Source organism: Pelophylax lessonae, assembly GCF_965119305.1.
Source record: "Pelophylax lessonae genome assembly, chromosome: 3".
NCBI classification, from domain to species: Eukaryota; Metazoa; Chordata; class Amphibia; order Anura; family Ranidae; genus Pelophylax; species Pelophylax lessonae.
Window position 1 is genome coordinate 307,562,595 of NC_138770.1, and position 18,518 is coordinate 307,581,112.

Sequence of the window (18,518 nt, forward strand, 5' to 3'; positions counted from 1 at the left end):
GGCATAGCAGCCCATTGATTTGAACGGGCTGCTATGCCCTCATTTTCCGCAGAAAAAAGGTGCATGCAGCATTTTTTTTAAATTCAGTGGCCTTGAAATCCATCCTGCTTTTGCACCATGCGACTAACCTGCAGTTCCTGCTCTGGCAAGCTTTCTGCATTTTTTGTATACGTGGGCACGGCATTTAAAAATAAACAGTTTGCGTGTGCAGCAACGGCAGGTAAGTCGCATGGTGCAAAAGAAGGATGGATTTCATGGCCACTGCATTTTTTTAAATTCTGCATGCACCTTTTTTCAGCTGAAAACGCAGGCATAGCAGCTCAAGCCCATTCACATCAATGGGCTGCTATGCCTGTGCAAATGTGGGCCCCCAACCCGCATACATGTGAACCAGGCCTAAAGCAATAGTAAAGTCATTAATAGATAAAAACACCGGTCCTCCTGCAGGTTTAACCAATTAATGACTTTACTATTGCTTTAGGCCTGGTTCACATGTATGCGGGTTGGGGGCCCACATTTGCACAGGCATAGCAGCCCATTGATGTGAATGGGCTTGAGCTGCTATGCCTGCGTTTTCAGCTGAAAAAAGGTGCATGCAGAATTTAAAAAAATGCAGTGGCCATGAAATCCATCCTTCTTTTGCACCATGCGACTTACCTGCCGTTGCTGCACACGCAAACTGTTTATTTTTAAATGCCGTGCCCACGTATACAAAAAATGCAGAAAGCTTGCCAGAGCAGGAACTGCAGGTTAGTCGCATGGTGCAAAAGCAGGATGGATTTCAAGGCCACTGAATTTTAAAAAAATGCTGCATGCACCTTTTTTCTGCGGAAAATGAGGGCATAGCAGCCCATTCAAATCAATGGGCTGCTATGCCTGTGCAAATGTGAACCACCAACCCGCATACATGTGAACCAGGCCTAAAGCAATAGTAAAGTAATTTATAAACAACACCTCCTTCAGGTTTAACCACTTCTTGACCACAAGGATTTGCCCTCTTAATGACCAGGCCATCGGATCGGAGCCGAGCGCCAGAACCAGTTATCACCAGTTAGGCCAGACACTGCTTGATGACCTATTTTAGGCCTGGTTCACAGAGTCTGTACTGACTGACTATATAATAATGTGCATAAGTGAACCAAAGCCCCTAAATTCAGCAATGAAATTGAAGTGAGGTGGAAATTTAATAATTTAAATTTAATAATAGAATACCGTGATAATACCGTATACCGTGGCAAAACCTTAATCAATTAATCGCAGCATGAAAATCTGATACCGTCACAAGCCTAGCGGTGACATAGGCGTGCGCACAGGGTGTGCTGGGTGTGCCTGGGCACACCCTAATCACCTAGGGCACATAGCATTGCCAGTGAGGAGATGGGAAAGATCTCCCTGGGACCTGCTCTGCTCTATTTCTCCTTGCCTACAGGTACATGGCCCCGATACATTACTCTCCCTGCTGGCAAACACATGCATGTGTATTTCAACTTTGGGGTGCACACCTTAATGCAATAGGCTGCGCACACCTATGGGCGGTGTAGGTGGAAGCGGCGGTGGAGGAGGACCAGGGCCGGATTAACAGCATCATGGGCTTGGTGCTGAGGATTTTGAAGGGCCTTAAGGGCCGTGCCTTGCCATGCACCCAGAGGAGGAAGGGTGCAGCCATGCATGCCTAATTCAACATGGGATGCTGTCTCTGAAGCCCATAAACACATCCATGCATCGCCAACTGTCCCTCCTTGTCCGGCCTTCACGCTGTGTGGGGAGGTTCTGAGGGTGCTGCCTGGGGAAGCGAGCATAGAAGCCAGACTTCTGTGTTTACAAGTGACAGAAGAGCGGTAACAGTGAATATGGCCAACCCGGGGCCTATATAAAAGGTAGGGGCCTGGAGCTGCAGCTCCAATAGCCCCTACATTAATCTGGCCCTGAGGAGGAGGACGAGGTAGCCAACACTGCTTCTTTTCAAAAATTTTAAATGAGGGTACACCCCAAAAGAGTGAGAAAGAGCAAAAATGGAACAATGGGTGGGTAAGGTCGGTATCCATTGCTATTCTGCATAAGGTACGGAAAAGTCCCGTGGGATCCATGCCTGGTTCATTTTAATGAACGTGAGCTTGTCCACATTGTCTCTGGACAGGCGGCTGCGCTTGTCTGTTATAACGCCCCCAGCCGTGCTAAATACCCGTTCAGATAATACACTGGCTGCAGGGCACGCCAGCACCTCCAAGGCGTAAAGGGCAAGCTCAAGCCATGTGCCCAATTTGGAGACCCAGAAGTTGAAGGGGGCAGACCCGTCATTCACTACATGTAGGCGTGTGCACACATACTGCTCCACCATGTTGGTAAAATGCTGCCTCCTGCTAAGACGTTCCATCTGAGCTGCTGGTGCTGCTGTTTGTTGTGGCGTGCTGACAAAGCTTTTCCACATTTCGGCCATGCTAACCCTGCCTTCTGAGGTGCTGGCGGTGCCCTGGTTGCGTTGGCGACCTCCTCCTCCTCCTCCTCTGCCTTGTGCTTCCACTGTGGCCCCGCTGTCAGATGGGAATGCCAGCAGCATGGCGTCTACCAGCGTGCGCTTGTACTCGCGCATCTTGCGATCGCGCTCCAGTGAGTGAATTAAGGACGGTACGTTGTCCTTGTAACGGGGATCCAGCAGCGTGGCCACCCAGTAATCAGCACAAGTTAGAATGTGGGCAACTCGGCGGTCGTTGTGGAGACACTGCAGCATGTAATCGCTCATGTGTGCCAGGCTGCCCAGAGGCAACGAAAGGCTGTCCTCTGTGGGAGGTGTATCGTCCGTGTCCTCTGTATCCCCCCAGCCACGCACCAGTGATGGCCATGAGCTGGCCTGGGTGCCACCCTGCTGTGAACATGGTTCCATCTCCTCCTCCAGCTCCTCCTCCTCCTCATCCTCCTCATCCTCCAGAACTGTGCCCCTGCTGGACAATTGCGTCCCTGGCGTTTGCGTGTGCAGGAACCCACCCTCGGAGCCCCTTGCGAATGACTGCCCTGAAAGCCTTGGAAATGTTACCTCTTCATCCTCCTCCTCCTCCTCATCCTGTGCCACATCCTCTTCCATCATCGCCCGAATTGTTTTTTCAAGGAGGCATAGAAGTGGGATAGTTAAGCTGAGAACGGCGTCATTGCCACTGGCCATGTTGGTGGAGTACTCAAAACAGCGCAACAAGGCACACAGGTCTCGCATGGAGGCCCAGTTAAATTAAATAGCGGAATAGAAAATATGATCCAAAAAAAGTGTATGTATATCACACGTACACAACCACACTGGGCCCCAATTACTATTGTTTGTACCCCTAAAAGGCTAGATGAGGAGTAGGGGGAGTATGGAACAGGCAGCACCCTCAAACCTTCAGAAGTATGAGATGAACCCCAACAACTTGGAAAGGTGGATCTCTCTCACACGTACCGACACAGACTATCCCGCAATTCAATTGATCCTCAAAGGTTTTTATTGAATAGCGGAATAGGAAATATGATCAAAAAAAGTGTATGTATCTCGCACGTACACAACCACACTAGGCCCCAATTACTATTGTTTGTACCCCTAAAAGGCTAGATGAGGAGTAGGGGGGGTATGGAACAGGCAGCACCCTCAAACCTTCAGAAGTATGAGATGAACCCCAACAACTTGGAAAGGTGGATCTCTCTCACACGTACCGACACAGACTATCCCCCAATTTAACTGATCCCCAAAGGTTTTTGATTAAATAGCGGAATAGAAAATATGATCCAAAAAAAGTGTATGTATATCACACGTACACAACCACACTAGGCCCCAATTACTATTGTTTGTACCCCTAAAAGGCTAGATGAGGAGTAGGGGGGGTATGGAACAGGCAGCACCCTCAAACCTTCAGAAGTATGAGATGAACCCCAACAACTTGGAAAGGTGGATCTCTCTCACACGTACCGACACAGACTATCCCCCAATTTAACTGATCCCCAAAGGTTTTTGATTAAATAGCGGAATAGAAAATATGATCCCAAAAAAGTGTATGTATATCACACGTACACAACCACACTGGGCCCCAATTACTATTGTTTGTACCCCTAAAAGGCTAGATGAGGAGTAGGGGGAGTATGGAACAGGCAGCACCCTCAAACCTTCAGAAGTATGAGATGAACCCCAACAACTTGGAAAGGTGGATCTCTCTCACACGTACCAACACAGACTATCCCCCAATTTAACTGATCCCCAAAGGTTTTTGATTAAATAGCGGAATAGAAAATATGATCCAAAAAAAGTGTATGTATATCACACGTACACAACCACACTAGGCCCCAATTACTATTGTTTGTACCCCTAAAAGGCTAGATGAGGAGTAGGGGGAGTATGGAACAGGCAGCACCCTCAAACCTTCAGAAGTATGAGATGAACCCCAACAACTTGGAAAGGTGGATCTCTCTCACACGTACCGACACAGACTATCCCGCAATTCAATTGATCCTCAAAGGTTTTTATTGAATAGCGGAATAGGAAATATGATCAAAAAAAGTGTATGTATCTCGCACGTACACAACCACACTAGGCCCCAATTACTATTGTTTGTACCCCTAAAAGGCTAGATGAGGAGTAGGGGGAGTATGGAACAGGCAGCACCCTCAAACCTTCAGAAGTATGAGATGAACCCCAACAACTTGGAAAGGTGGATCTCTCTCACACGTACCGACACAGACTATCCCCCAATTTAACTGATCCCCAAAGGTTTTTGATTAAATAGCGGAATAGAAAATATGATCCAAAAAAAGTGTATGTATATCACACGTACACAACCACACTAGGCCCCAATTACTATTGTTTGTACCCCTAAAAGGCTAGATGAGGAGTAGGGGGGGTATGGAACAGGCAGCACCCTCAAACCTTCAGAAGTATGAGATGAACCCCAACAACTTGGAAAGGTGGATCTCTCTCACACGTACCAACACAGACTATCCCCCAATTTAACTGATCCCCAAAGGTTTTTGATTAAATAGCGGAATAGAAAATATGATCCCAAAAAAGTGTATGTATATCACACGTACACAACCACACTAGGCCCCAATTACTATTGTTTGTACCCCTAAAAGGCTAGGAGTAGGGGGAGTATGGAACAGGCAGCACCCTCAAACCTTCAGAAGTATGAGATGAACCCCAACAACTTGGAAAGGTGGATCTCTCTCACACGTACCAACACAGACTATCCCCCAATTTAACTGATCCCCAAAGGTTTTTGATTAAATAGCGGAATAGAAAATATGATCCAAAAAAAGTGTATGTATATCACACGTACACAACCACACTAGGCCCCAATTACTATTGTTTGTACCCCTAAAAGGCTAGATGAGGAGTAGGGGGAGTATGGAACAGGCAGCACCCTCAAACCTTCAGAAGTATGAGATGAACCCCAACAACTTGGAAAGGTGGATCTCTCTCACACGTACCGACACAGACTATCCCGCAATTCAATTGATCCTCAAAGGTTTTTATTGAATAGCAGAATAGGAAATATGATCAAAAAAAGTGTATGTACCTCGCACGTACACAACCACACTAGGCCCCAATTACTATTGTTTGTACCCCTAAAAGGCTAGATGAGGAGTAGGGGGGGTATGGAACAGGCAGCACCCTCAAACCTTCAGAAGTATGAGATGAACCCCAACAACTTGGAAAGGTGGATCTCTCTCACACGTACCGACACAGACTATCCCCCAATTTAACTGATCCCCAAAGGTTTTTGATTAAATAGCGGAATAGAAAATATGATCCCAAAAAAGTGTATGTATATCACACGTACACAACCACACTGGGCCCCAATTACTATTGTTTGTACCCCTAAAAGGCTAGATGAGGAGTAGGGGGAGTATGGAACAGGCAGCACCCTCAAACCTTCAGAAGTATGAGATGAACCCCAACAACTTGGAAAGGTGGATCTCTCTCACACGTACCAACACAGACTATCCCCCAATTTAACTGATCCCCAAAGGTTTTTGATTAAATAGCGGAATAGAAAATATGATCCAAAAAAAGTGTATGTATATCACACGTACACAACCACACTAGGCCCCAATTACTATTGTTTGTACCCCTAAAAGGCTAGATGAGGAGTAGGGGGAGTATGGAACAGGCAGCACCCTCAAACCTTCAGAAGTATGAGATGAACCCCAACAACTTGGAAAGGTGGATCTCTCTCACACGTACCGACACAGACTATCCCGCAATTCAATTGATCCTCAAAGGTTTTTATTGAATAGCGGAATAGGAAATATGATCAAAAAAAGTGTATGTATCTCGCACGTACACAACCACACTAGGCCCCAATTACTATTGTTTGTACCCCTAAAAGGCTAGATGAGGAGTAGGGGGGGTATGGAACAGGCAGCACCCTCAAACCTTCAGAAGTATGAGATGAACCCCAACAACTTGGAAAGGTGGATCTCTCTCACACGTACCGACACAGACTATCCCCCAATTTAACTGATCCCCAAAGGTTTTTGATTAAATAGCGGAATAGAAAATATGATCCCAAAAAAGAGTATGTATATCACACGTACACAACCACACTGGGCCCCAATTACTATTGTTTGTACCCCTAAAAGGCTAGATGAGGAGTAGGGGGAGTATGGAACAGGCAGCACCCTCAAACCTTCAGAAGTATGAGATGAACCCCAACAACTTGGAAAGGTGGATCTCTCTCACACGTACCGACACAGACTATCCCGCAATTCAATTGATCCTCAAAGGTTTTTATTGAATAGCGGAATAGGAAATATGATCAAAAAAAGTGTATGTATCTCGCACGTACACAACCACACTAGGCCCCAATTACTATTGTTTGTACCCCTAAAAGGCTAGATGAGGAGTAGGGGGGGTATGGAACAGGCAGCACCCTCAAACCTTCAGAAGTATGAGATGAACCCCAACAACTTGGAAAGGTGGATCTCTCTCACACGTACCGACACAGACTATCCCCCAATTTAACTGATCCCCAAAGGTTTTTGATTAAATAGCGGAATAGAAAATATGATCCCAAAAAAGTGTATGTATATCACACGTACAAAACCACACTGGGCCCTAATTACTATTGTTTGTACCCCTAAAAGGCTAGATGAGGAGTAGGGGGAGTATGGAACAGGCAGCACCCTCAAACCTTCAGAAGTATGAGATGAACCCCAACAACTTGGAAAGGTGGATCTCTCTCACACGTACCAACACAGACTATCCCCCAATTTAACTGATCCCCAAAGGTTTTTGATTAAATAGCGGAATAGAAAATATGATCCAAAAAAAGTGTATGTATATCACACGTACACAACCACACTAGGCCCCAATTACTATTGTTTGTACCCCTAAAAGGCTAGATGAGGAGTAGGGGGAGTATGGAACAGGCAGCACCCTCAAACCTTCAGAAGTATGAGATGAACCCCAACAACTTGGAAAGGTGGATCTCTCTCACACGTACCGACACAGACTATCCCGCAATTCAATTGATCCTCAAAGGTTTTTATTGAATAGCGGAATAGGAAATATGATCAAAAAAAGTGTATGTATCTCGCACGTACACAACCACACTAGGCCCCAATTACTATTGTTTGTACCCCTAAAAGGCTAGATGAGGAGTAGGGGGAGTATGGAACAGGCAGCACCCTCAAACCTTCAGAAGTATGAGATGAACCCCAACAACTTGGAAAGGTGGATCTCTCTCACACGTACCGACACAGACTATCCCCCAATTTAACTGATCCCCAAAGGTTTTTGATTAAATAGCAGAATAGAAAATATGATCCCAAAAAAGTGTATGTATATCACACGTACACAACCACACTAGGCCCCAATTACTATTGTTTGTACCCCTAAAAGGCTAGATGAGGAGTAGGGGGGGTATGGAACAGGCAGCACCCTCAAACCTTCAGAAGTATGAGATGAACCCCAACAACTTGGAAAGGTGGATCTCTCTCACACGTACCAACACAGACTATCCCCCAATTTAACTGATCCCCAAAGGTTTTTGATTAAATAGCGGAATAGAAAATATGATCCCAAAAAAGTGTATGTATATCACACGTACACAACCACACTAGGCCCCAATTACTATTGTTTGTACCCCTAAAAGGCTAGGAGTAGGGGGAGTATGGAACAGGCAGCACCCTCAAACCTTCAGAAGTATGAGATGAACCCCAACAACTTGGAAAGGTGGATCTCTCTCACACGTACCAACACAGACTATCCCCCAATTTAACTGATCCCCAAAGGTTTTTGATTAAATAGCGGAATAGAAAATATGATCCAAAAAAAGTGTATGTATATCACACGTACACAACCACACTAGGCCCCAATTACAATTGTTTGTACCCCTAAAAGGCTAGGAGTAGGGGGAGTATGGAACAGGCAGCACCCTCAAACCTTCAGAAGTATGAGATGAACCCCAACAACTTGGAAAGGTGGATCTCTCTCACACGTACCAACACAGACTATCCCCCAATTTAACTGATCCCCAAAGGTTTTTGATTAAATAGCGGAATAGAAAATATGATCCCAAAAAAGTGTATGTATATCACACGTACACAACCACACTAGGCCCCAATTACTATTGTTTGTACCCCTAAAAGGCTAGGAGTAGGGGGAGTATGGAACAGGCAGCACCCTCAAACCTTCAGAAGTATGAGATGAACCCCAACAACTTGGAAAGGTGGATCTCTCTCACACGTACCAACACAGACTATCCCCCAATTTAACTGATCCCCAAAGGTTTTTGATTAAATAGCGGAATAGAAAATATGATCCCAAAAAAGTGTATGTATATCACACGTACACAACCACACTAGGCCCCAATTACTATTGTTTGTACCCCTAAAAGGCTAGATGAGGAGTAGGGGGGGTATGGAACAGGCAGCACCCTCAAACCTTCAGAAGTATGAGATGAACCCCAACAACTTGGAAAGGTGGATCTCTCTCACACGTACCAACACAGACTATCCCCCAATTTAACTGATCCCCAAAGGTTTTTGATTAAATAGCGGAATAGAAAATATGATCCCAAAAAAGTGTATGTATATCACACGTACACAACCACACTAGGCCCCAATTACTATTGTTTGTACCCCTAAAAGGCTAGGAGTAGGGGGAGTATGGAACAGGCAGCACCCTCAAACCTTCAGAAGTATGAGATGAACCCCAACAACTTGGAAAGGTGGATCTCTCTCACATGTACCAACACAGACTATCCCCCAATTTAACTGATCCCCAAAGGTTTTTGATTAAATAGCGGAATAGAAAATATGATCCAAAAAAAGTGTATGTATATCACACGTACACAACCACACTAGGCCCCAATTACAATTGTTTGTACCCCTAAAAGGCTAGGAGTAGGGGGAGTATGGAACAGGCAGCACCCTCAAACCTTCAGAAGTATGAGATGAACCCCAACAACTTGGAAAGGTGGATCTCTCTCACACGTACCAACACAGACTATCCCCCAATTTAACTGATCCCCAAAGGTTTTTGATTAAATAGCGGAATAGAAAATATGATCCCAAAAAAGTGTATGTATATCACACGTACACAACCACACTAGGCCCCAATTACTATTGTTTGTACCCCTAAAAGGCTAGGAGTAGGGGGAGTATGGAACAGGCAGCACCCTCAAACCTTCAGAAGTATGAGATGAACCCCAACAACTTGGAAAGGTGGATCTCTCTCACACGTACCAACACAGACTATCCCCCAATTTAACTGATCCCCAAAGGTTTTTGATTAAATAGCGGAATAGAAAATATGATCCCAAAAAAGTGTATGTATATCACACGTACACAACCACACTAGGCCCCAATTACTATTGTTTGTACCCCTAAAAGGCTAGGAGTAGGGGGAGTATGGAACAGGCAGCACCCTCAAACCTTCAGAAGTATGAGATGAACCCCAACAACTTGGAAAGGTGGATCTCTCTCACACGTACCAACACAGACTATCCCCCAATTTAACTGATCCCCAAAGGTTTTTGATTAAATAGCGGAATAGAAAATATGATCCCAAAAAAGTGTATGTATATCACACGTACACAACCACACTAGGCCCCAATTACTATTGTTTGTACCCCTAAAAGGCTAGGAGTAGGGGGAGTATGGAACAGGCAGCACCCTCAAACCTTCAGAAGTATGAGATGAACCCCAACAACTTGGAAAGGTGGATCTCTCTCACACGTACCAACACAGACTATCCCCCAATTTAACTGATCCCCAAAGGTTTTTGATTAAATAGCGGAATAGAAAATATGATCCCAAAAAAGTGTATGTATATCACACGTACACAACCACACTAGGCCCCAATTACTATTGTTTGTACCCCTAAAAGGCTAGGAGTAGGGGGGAGTATGGAACAGGCAGCACCCTCAAACCTTCAGAAGTATGAGATGAACCCCAACAACTTGGAAAGGTGGATCTCTCTCACACGTACCAACACAGACTATCCCCCAATTTAACTGATCCCCAAAGGTTTTTGATTAAATAGCGGAATAGAAAATATGATCCCAAAAAAGTGTATGTATATCACACGTACACAACCACACTAGGCCCCAATTACTATTGTTTGTACCCCTAAAAGGCTAGGAGTAGGGGGAGTATGGAACAGGCAGCACCCTCAAACCTTCAGAAGTATGAGATGAACCCCAACAACTTGGAAAGGTGGATCTCTCTCACACGTACCAACACAGACTATCCCCCAATTTAACTGATCCCCAAAGGTTTTTGATTAAATAGCGGAATAGAAAATATGATCCCAAAAAAGTGTATGTATATCACACGTACACAACCACACTAGGCCCCAATTACTATTGTTTGTACCCCTAAAAGGCTAGGAGTAGGGGGAGTATGGAACAGGCAGCACCCTCAAACCTTCAGAAGTATGAGATGAACCCCAACAACTTGGAAAGGTGGATCTCTCTCACACGTACCAACACAGACTATCCCCCAATTTAACTTATCCCCAAAGGTTTTTGATTAAATAGCGGAATAGAAAATATGATCCCAAAAAAGTGTATGTATATCACACGTACACAACCACACTAGGCCCCAATTACTATTGTTTGTACCCCTAAAAGGCTAGATGAGGAGTAGGGGGAGTATGGAACAGGCAGCACCCTCAAACCTTCAGAAGTATGAGATTGTGTTCACTGTACCCCACAAAGATTGAGTTCACTGCACCCCACAATGATTGTGTTCACTGCACCCCACAAAGATTGTGTTCACTGCACCTCACAAAGATTGTGTTCACTGTACCCCCCAAAGATTGTGTTCACTGCACCCCACAAAGATTCTGTTCACTGTACCCCACAAAGATTGTGTTCACTGCACCCCAAAAAGATTGTGTTCACTGCACCCCAAAAAGGATGTTGTTCACTGCACCCCAAAAAGGATGTTGTTCACTCCATCCCAAAAAGATTGTGTTCACTGCACCCCACAAAGATTGTGTTCACTGCACCCCAAAAAGATTGTGTTCACTGCACCCCAAAAATGATTTTGTTCACTGCACCCCAAAAAGGATTTTGTTCACTGCACCCCAAAAAGGATGTTGTTCACTCCACCCCAAAAAGATTGTGTTCACTGCACCCCAAAAAGATTGTGTTCACTGCACCCCACAAAGGATTTTGTTCACTGCACCCCAAAAAGATTGTGTTCACTGCACCCCAAAAAGGATGTTGTTCACTGCACCCCAAAAAGGATTTTGTTCACTGCACCCCAAAAAGATTGTGTTCACTGCACCCCACAAAGGATTTTGTTCACTGCACCCCACAAAGATTGTGTTCACTGCACACCAAAAAGGATTGTGTTCACTGCACCCCAAAAAGATTTTGTTCACTGCACCCCAAAAAGATTGTGTTCACTGCAGCCCAAAAAGATTGTGTTCACTGCAGCCCAAAAAGATTGTGTTCACTGCAGCCCAAAAAGATTGTGTTCACTGCAGCCCAAAAAGATTGTGTTCACTGCAGCCCAAAAATATTGTGTTCACTGCAGCTCACACACAGAAAAATGGATGTGGATCACTGACACCTGCCTATCTCCAATCCCACACCACACAGCAATATCGATTGTAGTTTGTAGAACACAGTTTCCCTAAAATTCAGCAGACTCTGTCCCTAACAGGATTGAGAAGAGATCGTAGATCAGGATTGAGTGCAGACCCCACCCCCCACACAGCAATATCGATTGTAGTTTGTAGAAGACACTGACCCTATAATTCAGCAGACTCTATCCCTAAAATGCCTACAACTCGCCCTGCCTAAACACTCCGACCTGTCCCTCAATTCTATCCGGACACAAATGGTTTTTTCCTGCCTATCTTTCCCTAATCAGCAGCCAGCACGTTGATGTGTGCTCTGTCCCTGAATCTAAGCAGCATAATGACGCCGCTGCGGCTGCCTCGAACTTATAAAGACTTGGTCACATGCTTCAGACGGCCAATCACAGCTACTGAGACATTTGCAGGCATGGCTGGGATGGCTTAAGGCACACCAGTTAAACGATTGTTGATTGGCTGTTGAAAGCCCGCCATGAAAAGAGCGCCAAAGCATGCAAAACCCGGAAATAAAACGACCGAACACGGATTTTTACCCGAACATACAGTAAAGTGTCCGTGTCCGTGTTTGGGTACAAAAAATCCAATTATTCGGTACGAACACGAATAATACAGTCCGTGTTCGCTCAACACTATTTATCAGGCCTGAACTACTAAAGAAGGACATTAGCATCAAACAGCAAGTATAAAGCAACAAAATGTATTGATTAGGGTGGTGAAAAAGTAAAAGGCAACACAAATTTACAGAATAAAATATAACCTGTTATGGGAGATATGTATAGGATGCCATTGGTGACATTCTTAAAAAAAGGTAGTTGAAATGCTGCCAAGGTCATTCTAGAGCTCCAGTGATGTTGTATGCAGGTAGTAAAATAGGAACCTTTGATTTAGATAGTTGTTCTAGGTCATTGACTATTAAAGCACTAAAAGCATTGAATCATCAGCCAGAAGGGGTCACCAATGGAAGTATCTGTATTTTTCTCATTGCCAAAGGGTAGCAGCAAGTGCAATTTTCTATAAAGTAATATAATGTATGTAACAAAACAAACAAAAACACAGTAACCCCACTTTAAATATAAATAGAAACCTCCAGTTCACCAGTTTTGTTAAAAATGCTTAGCATAATCTGAAGCAATAACAAATCTTGTCAAACCTACTATCCTATATAATGGGCCACAAGGAGTCTAATATAAGTACTTTACTGGTTTGCCTAAATTTTTTACTTACTTATTAGAACTAAAGGCATTTTTTTCATTTTGGATTGAGTAAGGCAGGGCTATACTTTGTTATTTTCTTTTTCTTTGTCCTATTGGGGGTATTTCTCTTAACTTATGTCCCATAGCCAAAACAGTGGGTGAAAGGAAATCCCTCTAAAGCTAAGGAATCCCTGGTTGTCACCAGAACTACTGCCTCTATTGTAGGATTAGACCTCTATTCCTGCTCTGATGACAATGTGAATTTGGGATTTTCTTTCAATCCTGTGTATAATGGCAGACAGGACAAATAGAGAGAGTGAATCTACTTAAAAGGGGCACATACAGAAAAAAAAAAACATGTCAGATGTTTTAATCTCTCTCTACTCTATCTAAAACTAAAAAAGAGATGTGTCTTTAGTTATACTTTACACTGTTTTGCTTAAACGTAGTGTTTGCTGCTTAACACGACCAACAGGATGCTTACTTTCATTCCTAATCCTACACTAGCTAGAGAGAAACTAACCGATTGTTACAGGCAAAGACAGGCAACCCATTTGGACATGAGCTAAGCCTTATATGTTTTTGGTGGTGGGGATGAAAAAATGTTGCTGCATGTTGTTATCAAAGAGTAATGTTATGAATACTTTTTCTGATCCTGAAATCTACAAATGTATGTACTGTTTTTTTTTTTTTTTACCTTTTCCAACATACATTCAGGCTTTTCCAATATAGGACTATAAAGAATGGGGATGCTTTACCACGTGCTGGAAGGCATGTACGTGTATGTATGTACGTGTATGTATATGAATTATCTGAACAGTGCATTTGATAACTTTTTATTTTTTTATTTTATTTATGACAATTTACTTGTATAGGATGTTGTTGCAGAACTATGCCCTTTTTTCAAGATATTTGAAACTGTAATGCAAAGAATGATTTTTTTCTGCAAAGTGAAGCAACCTACCAATCAAAATTTATTTTACTGAAACCATGTCAGAGAAACATGCATCTATTTTAGTCCTTGACTTACTATTTTTTATTTTAGTTTTTCTATTTGTTAACATCTCAGAAAGTTTACATCACTGTGTACATTTGTGCAGATTTTAAATAAACACAAGTAATAATTGTAACAAATTACTTACTTGTTTGTACTGAAAAATTAATACTATCTCCTTGTACATGATTTTCCCCAACCTGAGCAGAGACCAGAAAGAGGTAATAGTTTCCAGGTGTTAGGCCTTCAATGGTATAAGAAGTTGTATTAATAGTTTTGTTGAAAGTTGGATCTCCGAGAATCTGGATGAAATAGGAACTGGCATTTCCATCTGGTTTCTCCCAGCTCAGAGATACAGAAGTGGAGGTGATATTCTCTGTCTTCATGAATTGGACTTTTCCAGGTACTATAAGTAAGCACGTAATCAACTGATTTTTAGAGATGAGCAACATAAGACCTATGAATATGAAGGCATCCCAAGATCATGTTGATCTGTCGTCTGTGAACATCCATGGATATATGGGACAGCCAGTGAAATATTCAAATTTAGCATTCTTGATTTTCAAAGTGTTGCTGTTCTGGTCCACATACTACTTGGATAACCTTTCTACCTTTGAGGTCAACTTATGCAGTCAAGCTCAGCAGCCCACAGCAGCCAACAATGCAATTTGATTGTGTATATAATTTTATTATTTATTTATTTATTTATTTGTATGACACACACTACCATTAGCAAGCGCTGTAGATAGTCTTTACACACAAGACTTTTTTTTCAATGCAATTTGATTCCCTCACCCTCTCTCCCAAATTCTTTAAATATTACAGCTTGTAATTTTGAAGATGAATCTGTAGTTTGCAACTGAAACTGCAATGTCTTGGAAAGGAAAGCAAAAGGTACATGGAGCATACCTCACAAAATCCCTAAAACTGGAAACTAAGACACATGAAGCATGCCTTAATCTAATTGAATTTTGCCCAAACATTATAACTTTATATTAAATGGAACACCTTGTTTTTGACAAGTACTACTCCTTTCAGTTGGAAATGTGGTACTATTGCACAGGGACCTTTAAAATTACATTCAGGTATCAGGGAACCCCTGATAATAAGGATTATATCTACAGCTCACTATAAATTACCATGAACAGTAAATGGAAATGTAAGAATAAATACCAGAATAAGAAATGTGGTGTATTAAGCATGCATGACATCCAGGGCTCCCCTATATGATGACATTATTTTTAGTAAAAATAATTAAATGAAACAAATGATATAATGACCAGAAAATAAACATAAACAGTGAAAATTGTAGCATTCCCTCACATTGGTGGTCAATGCAGAAGTACCCCCTTACATTGGTGGTCAATAGGAAACGAATCCTCTTACAATGGTGGTCAGTGGGAGAAGGATGCTTTTGCATTGATGGTCACCAAGTGGGAGAAGAGCCCCTTTGCACTGGTGGTCAGAAGAATGTTAGTTTTGCAGATAGCTAAAATATTCAGTGGTTTGAGAGGCATCAATTTTTAATTGGACAACTGACCCCTAGAAAACTCTGGAGGAAGCCTAGGGTTCCATAGAACCCTGGCTGAGAAAGGTGGGCACAGGCACTGAAAATGATAGTGACATAGATAAACCTTAATCACATATTCAATATAATATTTAACATATTTGTCCTTTTCATATTGCAGCTACTTCTTTTAGTACATAACATGCAAATCTTGCCTTTGAGGTTCCGAAAATAGTTTTCTGGCACAGGAACATTTTCTCAAAATATTTTACAACATAACATTGCAGAAGGAATAAATTATCAATAATAAGAAATATAATATAATGAGAGTGATAATATAATCAGTAACTATCAAAAAACAAAAAAAACAAAAACAAATCTGTAGCTCTAAAGATAACCAGACAATAGTCTCATTTCAAATGTGGATAATATATTGGTCCCAAATTTTTTACACCCTCGCCAAAATATATAATAAATAAAGTATGGCATCAACACACAGTCCAAGAAATCAGTGGCAGGAAAACTTCCGTCAAAATGTCTGTGCTAAATACAAACTGATCTGATGGCATGTCGCTGAACCTCTGTGATAAAATTAATTCTAGTATTGTTTAAATAAGGTGTGTACTCAATGCATTTGATCTTTTATAATTTTATCATTTATTATTTATTTTTATATTAGTGTGTTTTCATCTTTGGGTTTTTAAGTGTGATGGCAGCACTGTGCACAATGTATCTTATGTACCATGTTTCACATTTCATGTGTGTATTTACTTGCAATCATCCATCAAAAACACACTCAGACTTTTCCAGACATAAGCATTGCAATCAATCATTTTGTGGGATAGTATGTGCCAATACCAGTGTCCCCTGGTGTCACAGTTTTCTGCTGTAATTCCAAACTTACTCCCAAAGACCAGATTTATGTGTGCATGTTTGAAAAAAAAAAAATATTTGGCATTCTTGGATCATAATGAATTAATTTAAAAATGTAGAATTATTAACTGATACAATTAGATAGCAGATGGACGAGATTTTAAAAGATTCCCTTGTCTTTTCTCATTATATATTCAATAAATGTACGGTAATAAATGTATTATATAATAATAACCGCTGAAACTATTAAATGCAATATTTTATAACCCCAACATAATTTTAGTAACAATAGGCTCCAAGATCAGAAATGTCTGATGATAAAACTAGATTTGTTATTTATACTGCTTGAACTGTTCTTTTCAATGGTTTTATTGCAAAGAAGAGAATGGAATGTTGAAGCTGGTTGCTGAGAATGCCAAGAAGTGCCGGTTCACACTTGTGCGGTTTGTGAGATCGCATGTAATTCTGACCGCACTGCTCCTTCATTACATGCGATCTCATGTGCGGATGCGAGTTCAGCCATACACTTTGTATGGCTGAATTTGCAGCGCATCCGCAGCAAACTCGCACATGAGGCTTTTTTTGAGCCGCATCAGAATCGGATCGCACAGTGGTTCACACTTGTGCGATCCGATTCTGTGCGAACTTGCAGATCGCACTGCGATATGCGATCGCAACTGGGGGTGTCGTTAACTTCGAATTGACACCCCCTGCGTATCACATATGGCAGTGTGAACTGCCAGATGTGCGGATGTGATGCGGGAACACGCTGCATATTCGCAGCGTTCCCGCATCGCACAAGTGTGAACCGGCACGAAGAGTCCTACTTTCAGAAAGTTCTGATCTTCTTTCTTTTTTTTTTGTAAATGAGCCTTTGAAGGGTATGTATTTGCAAAATGTAAACAGGAAATGTACTTTACTGAATACAAAAATATTTACATGCAAGTTTTGCTCTGGCTTCCAAGAATGTAGAAAAAAATACATTGCGTTGACATATTTTCTTTTTATATATTTTCGTTTGACATGTGTAAGAAACTGTCAGATATAATGTCTTCTGCATACCATATTTTTTTTTTCATGTACTGTTGTTATTCATTGGTATTATAACACTTTATTGTCATTTGCATGCATAAGAAAGCCCCTAAAAATAGGGCTTATTTATACAGTTTAAAATTGTTTTTATTTTATTTTTTCATATTTTTCTTTTTTCTCTTTTTTTTTGGACAGTGCTTCTCATTACAGGGATGTAACTAGAAATCATAGTGTCCCATAACAAAAGCACTTTTGTACAATACCCCAATTACCAGGCAGATAGGCAGAGAATTAGTATAGGCAGACCTACCGCAAAGGTCTAGCAAAGGCAAAATTTCTGTAACATACTTCAGTCCCCTATATTTTTTGTTCAAGCAATGCTTTAAAAAGCCCCCTACAGATTATCAGTTTAGTGTTACAGAGGAGGTCTTGTGCTAGAATTATTGCTTTCACTCGGACATGCGCGGCAATATGTAACATGTGTATCGCAACCAATGTTTGCACGTGAAGGCGCCCCCGCCACATGCGTTTACGTTCATACGTGCGTATATGTGGGGGTGGGGGCCTCAAAAATGTTTGGAGGAGTGGATTTTATGTGATTATTTATGTATTATTTTTATGTGCTTTTTTTAACTTCATCTTTATTTTCATTTTACTCAATAACATACTTTCCACACACTAGAACAGTACTAAAATATTCCACAAAAAAGATACACATTATAGAAGGAGAAAAAAATCTTCCCACTCCCCGCCCCCCCCCCCCTCTCCCCACTTCCACTCCTCCCATCACCCTCCGCCCACTCACTAAAGGATTAAAATATTAGACAAGCAAAATAGAGTAGGAGTATA

At 42.1% G+C, this 18,518-nt stretch overlaps 1 protein-coding gene across 1 annotated transcript in view; it reads right to left on the reverse strand.

Annotated features, from left to right (window-relative positions):
• The window catches only part of LOC309550515 (titin-like), a gene marked incomplete at its 5' end in the record, with an annotated part of 297,613 nt that overhangs the window by 74,023 nt on the left and 205,072 nt on the right, over nt 1–18,518 (reverse strand). Inside the window, one exon of the mRNA XM_082250877.1 lies at nt 14,406–14,663. Within this exon, the coding sequence (XP_082107003.1) occupies nt 14,406–14,663 (258 nt within the window). The remainder of the gene's footprint in view (nt 1–14,405; nt 14,664–18,518) is intronic.